At 30.5% G+C, this 19,140-nt stretch overlaps 1 protein-coding gene across 8 annotated transcripts in view; it reads left to right on the forward strand.

The window, feature by feature from the left end:
* The window catches only part of LOC106793318 (solute carrier family 12 member 4), an 81,109-nt gene extending 62,501 nt beyond the window's left edge, over positions 1-18,608 (forward strand). For 7 of the 8 annotated variants that reach the window (XM_014760130.1, XM_014760128.1, XM_014760135.1 and 4 more), the window contains 12 exons: positions 6,708-6,805; positions 12,052-12,315; positions 12,886-13,071; positions 13,207-13,442; positions 13,593-13,792; positions 13,879-14,040; positions 14,125-15,563; positions 15,789-15,896; positions 16,207-16,266; positions 17,184-17,512; positions 17,652-17,791; positions 18,392-18,608. In XM_014760130.1, coding sequence (XP_014615616.1) covers positions 6,708-6,805; positions 12,052-12,315; positions 12,886-13,071; positions 13,207-13,442; positions 13,593-13,792; positions 13,879-14,040; positions 14,125-15,563; positions 15,789-15,896; positions 16,207-16,266; positions 17,184-17,512; positions 17,652-17,791; positions 18,392-18,483 — 3,314 coding nt within the window. In that variant the 3' untranslated portion in view covers positions 18,484-18,608. The remainder of the gene's footprint in view (positions 1-6,707; positions 6,806-12,051; positions 12,316-12,885; positions 13,072-13,206; positions 13,443-13,592; positions 13,793-13,878; positions 14,041-14,124; positions 15,564-15,788; positions 15,897-16,206; positions 16,267-17,183; positions 17,513-17,651; positions 17,792-18,391) is intronic. The other variant, XM_014760129.1, reaches the window with a different exon arrangement.
* Positions 18,609-19,140: the final 532 nt, after the last annotated feature.

Raw genomic sequence — 19,140 nt, forward strand, 5'->3', positions numbered from 1 at the left:
TTTACCGTGTTTTATTTTTTTTTTATTCTTAACCCCTCATTCAATCTCCTTTCATTTTAATATTCATCTTATTCTTTACTAAACAATCCTAATAATCCCTTAAAAATGTATTCAATATGAAAACAACAAAAAAAACACCATACTACTTTTCATAATCACGAACAAATGAAGAAGTTCGAATTGGTACCCCCCTCCCCCCATTAGAATAGAAAAAATGATTTATATGTAAATAAGAGCTTATGTGAAATTGGATCTACGATCTATTATTGAATGTCGGTGGCGGGGCGGGACGGTCGGGGGGAGGAAGGAACAAGGGAAAAGAGAGGGATATAAAATTAATCGTAAAATGACGCACGTAGAGAATTTCTGGGGAATAATATAACGCACCTCCCCCCCCCCCCTCGCCCTCGCCCCCATTATCTATCTATATCTCGTATTATTCTACTCTTAATATTCTCGAATGGTGTTTATTTCAGTCTTTCCGATTAACCAATAAAGCTCGATACCACGACGACGTTACTATTACGTTCGGGATCGATGGTCGATCTGTAATTCGAGCTATTTTCGATAAAGCGTAAACAAATAGAGAAGGAAAACATAAAGATGAAAGAGAAAGAGAGAGAGAGAAATATTATAGAAACGAGAAATAGTAGACGTTTCGAAAATAGTATCATTCGAGTGGTAACGAATCGGGTGTAAGGGTGGAGTACAAAGTTAGACAAAAAAGTGTGGGTTTTAGGGTGATAGTTCTTGTTTGTCTTTCGATGAAAAAAAAAAAAATAGAAAGAAAAAATATCCGACGTGGAGTTGAGGGGGGATGGTGGATAAAGAAGAAAATAAAAAAGATGGTCGGAAGGTGAGAATGATGTGAAACGGCGAGAGAAGAAAAATAAAAAGAAAGAAAAGTCGAAAAAATACGAACGATGATAGGACAAACAAGAGAGAAAGTTGGAAGAGGATAAAAAATACGGTTGGGGTATAAAAAAAAAGAAAAAAAGAAAATTAGTGGGGTAGTTATTATGTCGGTGTTAAGAGAAAGATACACGACTAGCACCCTTCCCCCCCCCCAACCCCCTCGCCACCGTTTCCGTGGCTTAGGTTAAATTGTTCTCACTTTTTTCATCGCACGCGTGGTAACACACGTAACCTCGGCTTAAGTAGTTTTTATCTCGAAGGCCAACTCAATCTACAGGGTGGTCTCAACCAACAACCAGACTTTTATAATCGTCGATAAAAAAAAAAATATGATATGTATATATATATATATATTTGTGCGTTGAATAAAAAGGTAGATAAATAAATTGAGTAAGGGAAAGTTTTCGCAAAGTTTGAAATTGGAAGACGTGACGAGTGAGATGAACAAGGTGGGGAGGAAATATATATATATATGTAGGAAAGTAACTCGAATTATTACAACTTTAATATTACATTAAACACGTGTACGTAATTTTGTCGAAGTTATTATCGTACGTTTTTTTTTTTTTATATCTTTATTTATCGTAGACACGATACACTGAAAACATGTAAGTTGAAACGTAAAATTTCAAATTGTATTCGTAGGATAGATAAATGTTGTTCTTATTTTTCATTAACGATTAATTATATTTCAAAAAGTATAAAGATACTTTTTATTTTTGATATATAACAAACAAGAAGACTCATATTTTTTTCAGCTATGTTCGAATAATACATTTCGATTTATTTTCTCGAAAATATTTCTGACGTTTATTTATCTTATTTCGTTTGATAAGTTTAAAGTCTGGTAAAAGCATGGAAAGAAAAAAAAAGAGAGAGAGAGAGAGAGAGAGAGTAAAAAAGAAAAGAAAAGAAAAGAAAAAAAAAGAAAAAGAAGGTAAAGAAAAGAGACATATGGACGTTCTTATCGACAGGTACTGATAAAGACAACCGTGTAACAACGGTAGTTTCGAGCATTGACAAGCCGAGACTAAAAGGATGTTATAAGAGAGAAAAAGAAAGAGAGAGAGAGAGAGAGAGAGAAGAAACCTAAGCTATAAACTAAACTAGACACATATTTATTACCCACGATGGTAAAAGTATACCCGATAGTTAACGTCGATCAATAAAAATAGAAAAAAAAAAAAAAAAGAAGAAGAAGAAAGAAAAACAGATCGTTTGCAAAATCATACACGAGTGCCCGATAATTATCTGCAACACAAATAACCTGCCAATTAAGCGAGAAGGTTTATTATCATTATTATTTACAATTAGAAAGAAGAAAAAGAAGGGGTGGGGGGTAAAAAAAAGTATTGGATATTCTCGTTGGAATTAAGTTGAATTCAAAAACGTTTATATATTATAATTGAATACGAATTGTGATTTTACTCTCGAATACAAAATTAAATTAATCATTTATACATATTAATTTTTGTGAAATTATTATCATTTATTATATAATTCCCCTGTTTAAATGATATTTTTAATAATATTATATTAAATTATATATAATTAATATTAGAAATTAACTTTTATATTTAATTCCATTTGTTCTCCTCAGATTTTACAATCACAAATTCAATTTAAATGTAAGACAAATCAAAAAATTCGTGCAATTTTTTTACAATACACACAATAGAAACAAAAAACAATCTCTTCGTTGTTATGTACAATTTCAAAGTAAAGTTTTAACACGATTTAATACGCATGAATTTTTCTTTCAATCTCGTCATGTATATTTAAAACGTAAAAATGTAAAAATGTAAAAAAAGAAGAAAATAAGAGGTAAAAAAAAAAATCTAGTTTAGTTGATAAAAATGTGAATTTGAAGGTGCGAATAAGTCGCGGTTTGTTCGTTGGCATGAACAGTTGACCCGAGATAAGAGACTGTCACTCACCGGGTGTGCGCTTAAACGAGATTAGGGCAAGGGCAAGCGGAGGGTTAAGTAGTTTCCATTGTAAGGATGCTTCGTGCAATGTGACGACGTTATTTTTTCTTCTTCTTCTTTTCTTTTTTTTCTCTCTGAGTATACAAGACGATAATATACAGGTAACACTTACTATAGTTAGATTCTAATACTTATATATATATGTATGTGTTATGTAAAGGAAAAAAAAAAGCACTTTGTGGTTTCTTATACTTAAGACGCAATTTTTTATTTGTTTATTAAATACTCGTTAGAAATAGAGAGAGAGAGAGAAAGAATTTTGTTATTAATTTATTTCGTAATTAGCGAATGATTCGATAATATTAAACTTAATTGGAATATTACGAGCACAGTATACTTTAATCAGGGTTCAAAAAGATGAAATGTTTATGAACAAATGGAAGAAGAGTAATTTCGAGACGATTGTTTAAAAACTTTAAATACATTTATATTATATAAAGAGATGCCGCTTTTCGTTTTAATTGGATATAAATGTTCTCGGTTTCGATATAATTCCGATGTTTATACTTAATTGACTTGTTTTCGTATATATGAAATGTTATAATCGTTAACAATTTTATTCATGAGAATTAATTTCCATATAATGGATTCGTGTTTTCAAAATTTATTTTTTTTTTTATTATTATTGTGTCGATTATTGTAGTTTTAGTTTTTAACGAAAATTTCATATAAATAAATATATAATCTATTATTAATTATATCACACATTTAATTGAAATAAATTATTATATAAATTGAGTAGTGTTTTTAAATTTAGATAGATAGAAAAATAGATAATGTAATAAAGATCATAAAATGATAATGAAGAAACTTTGATGAATTTTAAATAAGATTTCTTTTTTAATGAATTAAGAACGATCATTGCATATATATATATATATATATATAATATACTTGTAATAAATATAAAATATCTCATAAAATAACGGTAAGTCGTCTTTAAACCAGACAATATCATTTTAACGACTTACTCAAACGAGATAATATAAAACTCGTTAAGATGTTATATAAAAATGATAATAACATTTACAAACTTAACTAATTTTAACTTTACTTTAATACAACATTTTGATCTCTTCAATTACGAAGTGATCGTTACATTATATTACTATCATTTTAAATTGAATTAATTAACATTTGAAATCGACGCAAAAAAAAAAACCAAATTACAAATCATTTAATCGTCATTTCAGAACGTTGTTTATTCAAATAGAAAAAATTACAGGATTAAATCATGAAACATCTCTTATTTCTCGTATATGTCTCTATATATTCATAATTTATATATGTAACAAATTTCCACTCGACGGGGTGCACCTAGATCGTCATGAACTGCATACTAATCCCTTTAATCGTCTTCTCTAATTCCATCATCGTGTGCATCCCCTATTCTTGTCTATCCATTTATGATTATTCTCGTTAAATGTTTTCAAACCAAAAACCTTTCTCCAACCCTTTACGTTATTATTACGCTAGTAGTAGTATAAACGAAAAATTGTTATTCTTTCCTTTTTTTTATTTCGTTCTTTTTCATAGACCACCTCACCCCCCTATCCTCTTTCCACCCGTTCCCAGATTCGTTCCCATTTTTTTGTGTTATTTTTAATTTCATTTTTATGTTCACAAAGCATATATATATATACAGTAAACGTTCGTCCAATTAACGATCATAAAAGGAAAAAAACGAAGAAGGTTATTTGATCGTGATTGTTAGCGTCGTCGTGTCAGCCATTTTGTAAGTTTCCACAAGAGGAAAGAACCGTCTGGGACGATTTGTCACGATTAAAGGCGACCTAATAAACGATCGACGTTAAATTACGGACAAATTATCCTTCCTTGGTGTATGAGAAAAAATAAAAAGTAAGGGAAAAGGAAGAAAAAAGAAAATAAAGGTCGGATAGAAAGGGACGGTTCTAGTAGATATTAATGACATTCAATGTGTTCGCTCGAATGGAAATTTTTCCATACCTAATGTATCTTATATTACATGGTGTATACATGTATATATATGTAGGAATTTATCGAGTTCACATTTTTATTGATAGTTAAAAGAAAAATAAAGGATAATCTAATCTTATTGTAAGAATATGTATTACGAGATTAAAACATAATACTTTGATATGTGGGTAAATTAAAATACTAATTTAAGTACAGATTAAATGAACGATTTATTTTGTCGACAGGAATAAAGGATTTTTAAATCTTATATAGGGGATGTTTGAATTTTTGTCAAATGAATTTATAGGAAGCCCTTATACCTACAACACGATAAGAAAATTGAGAAGGATAATCTTTGTACAACATTGTACTTCTATTTACCACTCGTTAACATGATTTTTACTTAACATATTTACAAAACTATAATTATCTTAAAGTAATAACACGAAGGAATAATAAACTTTTGATCTCATATAATAAGATATTTTCTAGGAACCTATCTGACGTCTTACAAAAAGTTTACCCCTGTATTAACAACTCTAATAAAATTCAATCAAATTCTTAATAAAAATTATTAAACGTTTTTGGGAATATAAAACAAAAATATATAATATTCATATTTTCTAACATTTTTCTGATATGAAAAGTATCTAAAAAAAAAAATTCAATTTACCAACGACACAATTTGAGAAGAAAAGAAAAAGGGGGGTTGAACGAGAAAGAAAGTACAAGGAGAATTGAAAGGAAAAGAGGAAGGAATAAAGGAAATGGGAGAAATGGTCAAACAGAAAAGGTAGTTTGGTTTTCCCAAGTTTTTCTTCTTCCTTTCTTTGTTCCATTTTTGGGTTTTGCAATAATAGTTCGTCGAGTGCGAACGAGAAACCCCCCCACCCCGTGTGCAACCGCTGCCGCCGGCCCTTATCAAGAATGGACGAAGTGAAAATATCCCGTTGTCCAAAAAAAGGGACAAGGAGGATTAGGGTGGATGGGGAGGTGGATGGGGACGGGGAGGGGGAAGGAAGTGCCGACGAAAGTTCTTTCCTTCGCGAAAAGTGACTAACGGGGCGATATGTGCCAGTTGGATAAACGCCAGATGTAGAACGGAAATTGTATCAAAAGTTATCCAACGACGGACATACGACTATCCACCATCTTTTTTTTTTTTTCTTTTTTTTTTATTCCATATCTCTTTCTCAAATATCATATTTTATATTTCATTCTACAATTTTCTTTTTCTTTTTCTTTTTTCTTTTTTTTTTCTCTCATAAATGTATTTTACTTGTTCCATTTTTGTCTTGAAATTATAAAAGAGACAAAAACAAATGTTGAAACGATAATTTTCTCGTAGTTTCGCGTTATATAATTTTTTTCACGCGACACTTGTTGTGATGACTATTTCAAAACTAATCACAGTGCGAACTAAACAAATTTATAATAATAATAATAATATTAGGATTCGTGCGTTTTTAAATTCATATTTTCGAAGATATAAATCTTACAAAAAAAAAAAACAATTCATTATGCAGTTTATAAAATAATAAACGCACGATGAACTTTTGATTAACCCTAACAACGAACATGAATTTGTTAACATTGTAACACATTAAATTAAAAGTTGTATTTACAATTTTAATAGAGAAGGGGTGGGGGGGGGGGGGAAGTAGAAAATAATTTATCGAACGAGAATAAAAAAGAGAGAAAGTAAATAAGTTAAGTTGGGGGTGGGATATGGGGTTTGATACGTTTGATCGAACACAACGTAAATTCGGATCTGCTGATTTAACGAAATACAAGAGAATTGTGGTGTTTGCTTTTCTACGAGGATGGGAAAAAAAAAATAATGTTAAACGAATTTTATTTTTCTAGGTGATGGAGGGGGCGTCGGAGGGGACGGTGATCCCATCGTGGGAGGTGGAAATTCAGAAAAAAAATCTGGCTACGAGACGAATCTCTACCTGTACAGCGTAAGTCATATCGAGAATCACTTTATAATCATTTTTTCTTTTTCATATTTTAATAAACATCTTTTAAAATTTTTTAAAAATAATATTAATAATAATAAGAAGAAGAAGAAGAAAAGATGACTCTACAATTATTTTATCTCTTTCTTTTTCTATCTTTTTTTTTTTTTTTTTTTTTTTCTTATTAATTATTCTCTCCTCGAGAGAATTGGTTTGATTATTTCTAACGTAATATTAATTATTTGTATTCTCTTTTGAATTTTTAATTAGATTTAATTTAATTAGATTAGAGATTTCATTCAGAATAATATTATTAACTTTATATAAAAGAAAATATGGGAATAATGATTAAAAGAGATATAATTATTAATAATAAATTTAAAAAAAGAAAATAATATTAATACTTTTATTTGTGTGTATATATTTTATTTAATTACACAACATTAACATATTATTATATATTCATACCAAGTTACTATTAAATTATATCTAAATAAATACGAGTCGGTAATAGGCGTTCTCTAATTAGTAATTAGTATTCGAAAAAAAAAAAGAAAACAAAAAGAATACAAAATGGAGCTATAGGAAATGTTGAATGAATTAATGAGCATAACCCAACGTACCTATTCCCAAATTATTCCTAGGGCTTTTTTTATTCAAAATTAACTAACAGATGAATTAGTGAAAAGAAATTTTTTACTTGTGAGAAAGTCTTCCTTCGAACATATATATATATAAAAGGTTCGGTCTTTGAAACGTTCTTGTTTCCGGGTTGTTAATTAATAGAATATATTACGCTAGACTTTTATTCTATTTTTCTTTTTCTTTCTTTTTTTCTCATCGTCTAAAGTCGGCCTGAATTCGACCTCGATTTGTAGATATCCAATTATTCGCTTTGCTTCTTTTCCGATTAATGTGATAAAAAGAAAGAAAAAAGAAGAAAAAGAATAGAAAGAAGAGAGAAAGTGAGGAGAAGGTGGGGGGTGAAGAGGGGGATGAGGGGGAGGACGATCAAGACGTCGATAAGATCAACGACTCTGACTTTTTCTTCAACAGGGGTGTATAGCAAAGCTTTATTCATTTTCTTTTTCTTCTTCTTCTACTTCTTCTACTGCTACTTGTTGTTTTTTTTCCTTCTTTTCTTTCTTTTTAAAATCTTTTTTTCCCACACTTTTCGCGAGTAAGAAGAAGAAGAAGAACAACAACAACAACAACATCTGTCGGCTTTTCGAGAACACGAAAAACTCTCGAGTTATCTGATATAAAACTTGAGTTTTATAGTTTTCTTTTCTTCGAACAATACCACGAGTTTGTAGGATAAACATAATAATCGATGAACATCTAAAAAGTGACTCGTGAAATTCTATATATATAAAGAGAGAGAGAGAAATCTTGCATTCTATTTTGATCAGAAATTTTACACCGAACGAATATCCTAACTTTTATTTATTTTTAGAATAAAATTATCTTTTATATTTTATTTTTCTCGTTATTTTCTAAATCGTTTTATTGTATTATGTTTAGATTTTTGTCAACGAACGATTAAAGAAAATGAATGAATGATTAAAATTTTCTCGTAAAATAATAGATATTTTGAAATCATTGTAAAATATATCACATCGAATTAAAGATCTACATTTATTTATAGGATATCTTAAACGTGGCATCACACTCAAGTTTCTTCATTTAGAATTTAAACGTTTCAGAGCAAAACAAAAAAAAAACAAAAAGAAAATATACATTTAGCATCGCATAATTTTCCTATTACCTTTTAAAAGAGAAAAGAAGAAAAAAGAAACATTTTTATTAATTTAAAATAGTACACCCAAAAAAAAACAACGAAATACAATATTAAATAATATAAAAAAAAAAATGATTATTAAAAACAAATGATCGGGGATATTTTTGTTGCCATTTAATCGTTCCATTTTTGTTATCTTTTGAAACCTTATCCCCCTGTTACCTGTCCCCGTTCCCACCCCCCTCTTTTGTTCTCGTCTCGTCTTCTCAGGATTATTATCGCACTCGTAAATTTGATCTGTAACTAACAACATACCCCACTAGTAAGCACACATGTTTTTAGTTGAAGTAATCTTGTACGATAAGCTACGTAAGGGGGTGGAAAATAGGAAACCCTTTAGAAGTATCTCGTTGAAATCGGTTACCCACGTGGCAGGAAAGCACAGACACATTTCTACACGGATCACATCATGAGCCCAACCCAGACCACGGATAAGCTCGTCCAAAGAAATTAGAAAGACATGACACGCGAGAATTGGATTAGAGATAAAGAAGAGAAGAAAAGAGTAGAATAGGTTGGCTACATTTTTATCGTGATTTTTCACCTTCTCCATTTTAACAATCTAAAGGATTAACAAATCTATCTTTTCTTTTTTTCTTTTTTCTCTTTCTTTACCCCTGTTAATTTTTTTCTATAAGAAAATAATAATAATATGAATGTGAATGTGTTTTATTTCGTTGAAATTGAACGAGTGGTTGATAAGATTGAAAATGAATTCGTTGTTTTATTTATTTTTATTATTATTATTTGGTTAGAGAAAATTATAAAAATGATAATAAGTATGTGTGGTGTGTGATATATCTTATATTTAAAAAGAAGTTATATATAAGATGATTATATAATATATTCAATTATATTTGATATTATCATTTTTAAATGGTGGATTAATTTTAAATAATTCATTGTTTGAAAAATAATACTAATCTATGTGTATTCTTCTTCTTCCCTCTCGTATAGCTTCTTTTTACCATATTTTATCGATTTTTTCTTATTTCATTTCTCTTCCGTTTCTCCAACACGAAATAGTTGCATTCTTTTCCTGTTCCAGCATTAAAGTCTCCCATATGGATAATTGCTTCATTCTCCCGTATTGTCTGTTATCCTTAACAGATTCCTTCTTTTTCTTATTTTCTAATAACATATTACTCATTTATATATTTAACAACAAACAAATATTAATAATAATAAAAATACTGTTGTTGTATTATAAATAATCCAAATAACATTTGGATAGATTATATTTTTCTATTTAAAAATAAGATATTTATTTTTTGTACCATTCATTTTTCTTTTTTCTTTTTTCTTCTTCTTTTTCAAATATCAAAATAAAAAATGTATTTTGACGTAAATAAGAGAATCACGGTTCTTTTCGTAAGATCATGCAGATGATTAAACCTCTTGTCGGCTAGCCACGTGGGCATCTACGAAATAATGTACTTCGCAAAAAAAAGCAAAAAAAGAAAAAGTGGTCGACCTTATTTACGCGAAACAAACGAGGAAGGTTCGATCCGGCATTGAAGCGAACGTTTGCAAAAATTAAAGTCAAGGCGAAGAAGATTTTCACGAACGTGGTTAACATTTCGTTACACGGTGACGTCAATCTCTGACAGTACTCGATAGGTCGTCTTAATGACTTCCCTAACCCATATTTTTGATCTAAATATAAATTTAATAAATATATACATCAGATTGTATAAAACATTAAACGTATAACCAATATGAATAATAAATTTCATTTATATTTAAATATCCAATAAAATATTGTATAATCGGCCAATAAATTATACAAATATATTTTCATTAATTAATACGATTTTAAAAATTCCAAAAGTAATTTATCGATGAAAATAATTTCGTATTTTTTGCTGATCTATTTTTCAATGATAAATACAAAAAAAAACAAAAGAACGGAACAATTTGGTATTTATTCGAGAAATAATTATCGATTTTTCTTTGACATTTTCCAAGTTAAACGCGTTAACTCTGTTAACGTGTTCGAACGTATGAGCAATCGAGAACCCTTTGGATGCATATAATATGATACATAGAAGGGCCAGTTTATTAGGTGGTATATCGTGCATAAACGTTTCTTATTCTCTCCCTTGATGTCATATATATATATATAATGAAAGCTCTCAAAGTAAACCGAACGAGGGTTAAGTGGTCTCTCGAGAGACTACCACAGTTATATATACGTCCATCTTTGCCAATATGTCCATTTTCCTTTGACTATTATCGAACGAGGAACGATCGTTATTCGATAACTATAAACCCTTTTTCCTAAAGAATAAAGATTTCCTTTTTTCAAAGGTTTTTAAGAAAATATCAAAACAATTGACTCTTAATAATCAAACATTAATAATCCTTTTTCCTAAAGAATAAAGATTTTGTTAACGTTATTGAAAATATCAAACAAATTGACGTTTATTAATGAAGCATTAATGAATTTATTCAAACTATTAGAATCCAGATCTTTTTTTAGATTTTTCTAAACATATCCTATATATCGAATAAAAATGAAAATATTCTTTGACGTAGAATATTATGAATTGATTTTTATCATTCACGAATTGACTTTCAATATAATGAATTCAATAATAAATAGTTTGAGATTTATAATATGTCTGTGAGTTTTGTTGATAATTATCAAAGGTAAATGATTAACAAAAATAAATTCGAAATGAAATTCTTCACACAAAATTCACGTATCTCGTTAGATAATATAAGGACAATGAGTTTAACCGGCCAAATTTCTTGTCAATAAATATTCAACCACATTCAATGCGTTAAACGTTCATCGCTTACACTGAAAAGGGTTGCTGGTGCTCGTCGCAGCGTGAACTCCCCTGTCGATCCGATTTAATTCGAAGCGAGCATTTTCCGGCCGATACACTCACGCGAAAATCCGCGAGAGTATCTTAAAAAGAGATTACTTTATTTTACATTAAGTCGATATTAAGACAGAATTTGATTAAAAATTTCTTCGAAGTTTATCAAAGTAAACACCTAAATATGACATTCACTTTTCAAAATTTATCCAAAGAAAATCGTTTGTGAGTTGCAATTCCGTATGCGGTAGTTACCAAGTTTGATATAAACTTTGATTTAAATCATTACAAAAATATTAAATTATTATTATATTCGTTGTATTGAATTTTTAGTATCGTATGGGGGTTACCAAGTGGAAAAGTTTGATATAAGATTTGATTTAAATGATTAGAAAAATATTTTTTAAAAATGAGTGTCCCCAATTGAATTTTTCACTTCATATGGGATTGCAACTTTGTATGGGTTAATTGCTAAGTGAATAAATTAAAGAAGTTCTGATTTAGTTTTATTTTTTGTTTTGTCTACGATACAAATCAATGTTTTTAAGATAAATTTGAATTGACAAAGTATCTAAGCTTTGATTTACGCAATTTTCATATCTTCTCGTTTGATTTCACAGGAAGAGATGGAAGATCGACCCCGGATATCGACGTTACTCAACAGTTTGGCAAATTACAGCAACACAATTCCAGCTGCGACCGATCCTGACAGCAAACCAGCGCCAGCTGCAGGTGGCGGTGCTCGCATGGGCACCCTAATTGGCGTATTTCTTCCCTGTATACAAAATATATTTGGTGTTATACTTTTTATTCGTTTGACGTGGGTCGTCGGTACTGCCGGTGCGATTCAATGTTTTTTCATCGTTTTATGCTGTTGTTGTGTGGTAAGTCTCAATCAACTTTTAACAATTATTTATTATTATTATTAATTATTATTTCAAATCATTTCGTTACTATTCGTACAGAACATTTCTTATCCTGTATCAAGTATTTCATTTTATAAACGATCATTAATATTATTTCGTAAATTAATCCTTTCGAATAAATTATTTTATTAATTATATATATAATCAAGTTCTTATTACACAACTTACAAAGTTTTTTACAATGTCTTATTATTACTACACTTATATTTATCTCACAACTTTTGGTTCATGCTCAACTCACCCCACGGCCACGAATATTTATCAACAATCTTAAGATCAAATTATCTTATTTTATTAATTATTTTTTTTAAATTGTCGCGTTTAAACGATAATAATAAATATTATATTTCAAGTTTTATTTTTAAATAAGTTTCCTTAATAAAATCAACTTAATCGAAAGTGTTTGATCGTATACTTTAAAACGAGAGAAAAACTTGTTGTTATATATAATTTATGATTAAATAACAATTGTCAATATAGATAAAATACTTTACGATTATTAATTAGAAATAATATTTTAACTTTCAGACGATGTTAACGGCAATTAGTATGAGCGCAATTGCAACAAACGGTGTTGTACCAGCCGGTGGTTCTTATTTCATGATATCAAGAAGTTTAGGTCCGGAATTTGGTGGTGCCGTTGGTATGTTGTTTTACACGGGTACCACTTTAGCAGCAGCTATGTATATTATCGGAGCTGTTGAAATAGTATTGGTAAAAATCAATTCTTATATAAAATATATATCTTTTTTTTTTCTTCTTATTCATTATCCACCTATATTAATAATATCATTGTATCGAATGATCAAAAATCATGATAACATTTCTCTTGGTTTTCCTAATATTCAGACTTACATGGCACCGAAACTCAGTATATTCGGTGACTTTACTCAGGACCCGAGTATAATGTACAATAATTTTCGAGTTTACGGTACGGGCTTGCTGTTGGTTATGGGCACGATAGTATTCATTGGTGTTAAGTTCGTGAACAAATTTGCTACGGTTGCCTTGGCTTGTGTCATATTATCGATCATCGCGGTCTACGTTGGATTGTTCGTGAATTTCAACGGAAACGAATCATTGAAGTTCGTATTAATATATATATGTATATTACGTATTAACCTTTTCTTTACGAACCCACCTCCTCCCTGTGTCTCCATAGTATAACCCATATATACTATATATAGGTACCGTTACGAAATGGTTCAATTAATTATTAAATTTATTTCATTTAGAATGTGTGTACTCGGTAAAAGATTATTAAAAGATCTCGATGTAATGACCCAATGCAACAAAAATCCTGGTGGTCACCTTTACAACGTTTATTGCCATAACGTAACAAACACTACAACTACCAAATGCGATCCGTATTATATGCAAAATAATGTTACCATCATAAACGGTATTCGTGGGTTGGCAAGTGGCGTATTTTTAGGTAAGTCAAATCCAACATATTTATATAAGAATAATACGTGGATAGAGGAAAGGAATATAAGAAAATTGGACTTGTCCAATGTATAGAAAACATATGGGATAGTTTTCAAGAAGATGGTCAACTGATAGCTTACGGTAGCAATCCTAAAGATATTGACAATATGGCTGGCAATAGTTACAATCAGATAACGGTAGATTTAACAACGTCATTTACCATTCTCATCGGTATATTCTTCCCATCGGTGACAGGTAAGAATATAAAATTGTTCTTTAAATTAAAATAATAAAAAAAAGAGAGATCTAATTAAACTAAATTTGATCTCGATTACCAAGGTATTATGGCTGGATCGAATAGATCTGGAGATCTCGCGGACGCACAAAAATCCATTCCGATTGGTACAATTTGTGCCATATTAACGACCTCAACGGTGTACCTGTCTAACGTTCTATTGTTTGCCGGTACGGTGGACAATCTATTGTTGAGGGATAAATTTGGTCAAAGTATAGGTGGTAAATTAGTGGTGGCAAACATAGCTTGGCCTAATCAATGGGTGATATTGATCGGTTCGTTCCTTTCCACATTGGGTGCTGGATTACAATCGTTGACCGGTGCACCAAGATTGTTACAAGCCATCGCAAAGGACAGTATAATACCATTTTTAACGCCATTCGCAGTTAGCTCGAGTCGCGGTGAACCTACGCGTGCATTAGTATTAACAGTATTAATATGTCAGTGTGGTATTTTATTGGGAAACGTCGATTACCTGGCACCATTGCTTTCCATGTTTTTCTTGATGTGTTACGGTTTCGTTAATTTGGCTTGTGCATTGCAAACCCTACTGAGAACACCCAATTGGCGGCCACGTTTCAAATATTATCATTGGAGTTTGTCGTTCCTCGGATTGGCCTTGTGCATAGCTATCATGTTCATGACCAGTTGGTATTATGCATTACTCGCTATGGGAATGGCAGGTTGCATTTACAAATACATCGAGTACCGTGGCGCTGAAAAGGAATGGGGTGATGGTATACGTGGTCTAGCGTTATCAGCAGCCAGATATTCTCTTCTGAGACTCGAGGAAGGACCACCCCATACGAAAAATTGGCGACCGCAGATCTTGATCTTGGCCAAATTGACCGACGATCTCGTGCCAAAGTATAGAAAATTGTTTGCATTTGCCAGTCAATTGAAGGCGGGCAAGGGTTTGACCATTTGCGTCAGTTGCATTGCCGGTGATTATATTCAAAATTCTGGTGAAGCATTGGCCGCCAAACAGAGCTTACGTAACACAGCTAACGAGGAAAAAGTTAAAGGATTTGTCGATGTTTTGGTGGCGGGTAACATTGTCGATGGTTTAAGTTCGTTGGTACAGACGACTGGTTTGGGTGGAATGAAACCTAACACCGTTATCCTTGGTTGGCCCTACGGTTGGAAAAAATCCGAGGATAAAAGAAGTTGGAGAGTATTTTTACAAACTGTAAGAAGCGTTACTGCAGCAAGAATGGCATTGCTGGTACCAAAGGGTATCAACTTTTTCCCCGATTCTACGGAAAAGGTTGTCGGTAATATCGACATATGGTGGATCGTACACGACGGTGGTCTTCTCATGTTATTGCCGTTCCTTTTGAAACAACATCGTACATGGAAAAATTGTAAAATGAGGATCTTCACTGTCGCACAAATGGAAGACAATTCTATACAAATGAAGAAAGATTTGAAAAAGTTCCTCTACGATTTAAGAATCGAAGCCGAAGTTGAAATAGTTGAAATGGTAATTATTATCAATTTATTTTGACAATTATAATATATGATTGTTTTTATATTGTTTACGATTTGTCGATGGAAATTTGATCACAGTGACCATCGGTAACAGCAACGTGTTGTGTTGTTCGGTATACGTCAAAATTCAAACATATTTTATTTGTCATCTATATCTTTTTTCTTTGTTTTTTATTCTTTTACACACACACACGTAATTCGTAATTTTTTTTTCCAGATGAATTCCGACATCTCCGAATATACTTACGAAAGAACCCTGCTAATGGAACAAAGGAATCAAGTGTTGAGAGAGTTGCAGTTGAATACCAAGGAATCGCGAGGAGTGGTGAGTTTCGTTTGAAATTAAAAATTATCCCTCGCGAATTAATATCATCAAAATCCAATTGTTTGTTTGTCTTGTCTTTTTTTTTTTTTGTTTTTTTTTGTTTCGTCTGTAATTGTGTTTCGTTACTCGTTTCGTTTTTTTTTAAAGAACGTAGATAGCAAAAAAAACAAAATCAAATGGGGGGTATATAAATGTTGTGAACTTGATTTATATATAGAAAAAAAAGAAAAAGAAAACAAGTAAATATGATTATAAAAAAAAAGTCGTGATTACTGATCGGAATGTGTCTCTTTGTTGTGTGCTCGTCAAGGATAAGGTGCAGCCATTGGTGGACTTCAACGAGGTATCCGGCGAGGAAAAATTACCTCTGGTTTGTCAGATCATCCCCCGACAATTCCGTGTCTATCCAAAATTTCGACATCATAATAAATCACGATGTCGAAGTTGATCCCATTATCCTTTGTTTTATTCCTAACGATAAAAGAAAAAGAAAAACCTACACAACATAAATTTTCACGATTTCCCAATTTCGTCCAAAGTTATACAAAAATAATTTCATCGATCGGATGAAAACTGATAGAGGGGACTAAAATATATATATAGAAAATAATTTATATCATCGAACCCCGTATATAAATTTTGTTATACTTTTTTATATTATCTACAATATAATAAATTTTCGGGGTATTTTTTTTTTGTAATAGTAACAAATAATTTTACGCGATTATTCGCGCGTGTGTATATTTATATTATCTTATTGAATAATTTATAATTTATTCTTATAAACAAATAGAATCACAAAGATTAGCTCTCCAATTTTTGTCTACTGATTTTACACTCATTCGTCGTCGATAAAATAAAAATCAAATAAAACGTATCTTGCGTATGTAAAAATGATTGAAGATAAAAAGGAAAGAAATATTGAAAGAAAATTACTGTAATTGTTTTACATCATTTATTTTTCACAAAGATATTCGTACGGTTTTATTGAAATTGAATTTTCGAATACCTCTATCAGGAAACATCTGTAATAACCACACCCTCCTCGAAAAAAAAAAAAAAAACAAAATCTGACCTTACCGTTTCAGCTTGATTGGCACGTTCATTTCGAATGCTTGAAATAGAATTCCTAATACGTTTGGCGACCATAGTGCTTTAGAAAATTAGTATCTTAGTTTAATCCCACGGCATAATAAACTTTGTTTTGACTTTATCCGCTGTTCAGATATAAGACATTTGAATGTTATATTAATTCATAAATTTTGTTTGTTCAATCATTATATACAGGTACAGGCTATAGTTGATCATCATCACAACGTAGACGTGAAGGTACCATCCAAAGTAAGATTTCAAGAACCCGGTAGTCAGAATGCCAATGAAACAGACGAACCACAAGAAACTCTTGTTCGAGATTCCGAACAAAAGGATTCGGAAGATATCGGTAATAACGAAAAATTGGATGACGAAAGTAAGGAAAATCCGGACGAGGCTACTAAATTGATCGGTGGATCGCCGAAAACGGAAAACAAGGAAAATGCTCAAAAGGAGGCTAAGGAAAATGAACAGGAAAACAAAGCGGAAAATCCTTGTTCTAAAATGCCACCTACGCTTAAACCGTACGTTTTATTTCTTTTCACAAATATATTAATTATACGTTAATATATTTGATTGTTTTGTAAAAAAAAAAAATATGTTTATACATTAAAAGTAGAAATTTAATCTATCTTATACGAACATTTAATTTTGTTTTTTCAGTGACGAAAGTGACGTGAGACGTATGCATACGTCTGTTAAATTAAACGAAGTAATCGTGAACAAGAGCCATGACGCTCAATTGGTTATACTTAATTTACCTGGTCCACCACGAGATACGAGAATGGAACGCGAATCAAGCTGTATCCTTTTTATTTTACATTATTTAAATAATAATTATTAATTATTATTTTTGTTTCGACGTATGAGACGTTTTAAAATAAACTTAAATCAAATATTTCCTCCTATACAATATTTTATAATAAAACTAATATTATATATATTTTTCAAAACTGATCTAAAACAAATTGATGAAAATTTGTACAATTTTCTAAAACATTTTTTTTCTAACAATCACACAATTGTTAAATTCAACATCTCATACGTATTTATTATTAATAACAAACATAAATGCCATATATCAATAATAAATGATCCATATATGTAAATCATGGTTTCTCCAACAAATACCATTATTATCCGAGTAAAAATATTTTCAATAATCTTTAATATCATCTTCTATTTCACTTATTGTAAACTAACAAACAAAGCATAGTATCATCTATAATGATTGTGAATTAATTATAGATACAAAACTTTCTTACTTTAGTTGAAATTTCCAAAAAGGAAAGGGGACGGGCAAGTGGTATTTTGAGAAACCTTGATTTACATTGTTTTTATAATTAATAACATTGAAAAAATACACATCCAATATGTTATTTCCTTAATGATATTTAATACAGATATGGAATTCCTAGAAGTATTGACGGAAAGATTGGAAAGGGTACTAATGGTGCGGGGTAGCGGACGAGAAGTGATCACTATCTTTTCGTGAATCTTCTAACGCACCTAATCGCCTTGTGACGAATGAAACATCTAGTTTATTTCTTAAAGACCTAAAAAGAAGAAGAAGAACAACAACAACAACAACAAAAAAAGCGAAAAAAAAAGAATAGAAAAGAAAAGAAAATAACGACTCTCACTTTAAGGAACATATTATTCTTGTGCCATTATTCTTTAATCGCGCGGATAATGTATACACACACTCGTACATACAACATACACATACACACTCTTCTCATACGTATATATATATTTTATCCGCGTGAAATTCTCGTGCTGTGAATCGTAACGAGTGTGCAACCAAATTACGAAAATAAAAAAAAAACTATACAGCCATCATTTTAATAATACACATATAGGTGGTGATCTCTTTTTATGGGGATCGTTTCGAACAAAAATAAATGAAGGAAAAAAAGTAATATAAACAAGAAAAACAAACAAATATATACATATATATATATATATATATATATAATATATGGATGATATCTCGAGTGTGATCTCGTGTATTATTCTAATTCCGCCAATCTCTTTCGTCGGGATAATTAATTTAAAGAGATTATCGTGTTTAATTATGACAAGGATCTTAACTGGGAGATCGTCTTTAAAATATTAAATATTAAAACAAAACAAAACAAAAAATATATAT

Source organism: Polistes canadensis, unplaced genomic scaffold (genome assembly GCF_001313835.1).
Source record: "Polistes canadensis isolate GaletaPanama2010 unplaced genomic scaffold, ASM131383v1 scaffold_13, whole genome shotgun sequence".
NCBI lineage: Eukaryota > Metazoa > Arthropoda > Insecta > Hymenoptera > Vespidae > Polistes > Polistes canadensis.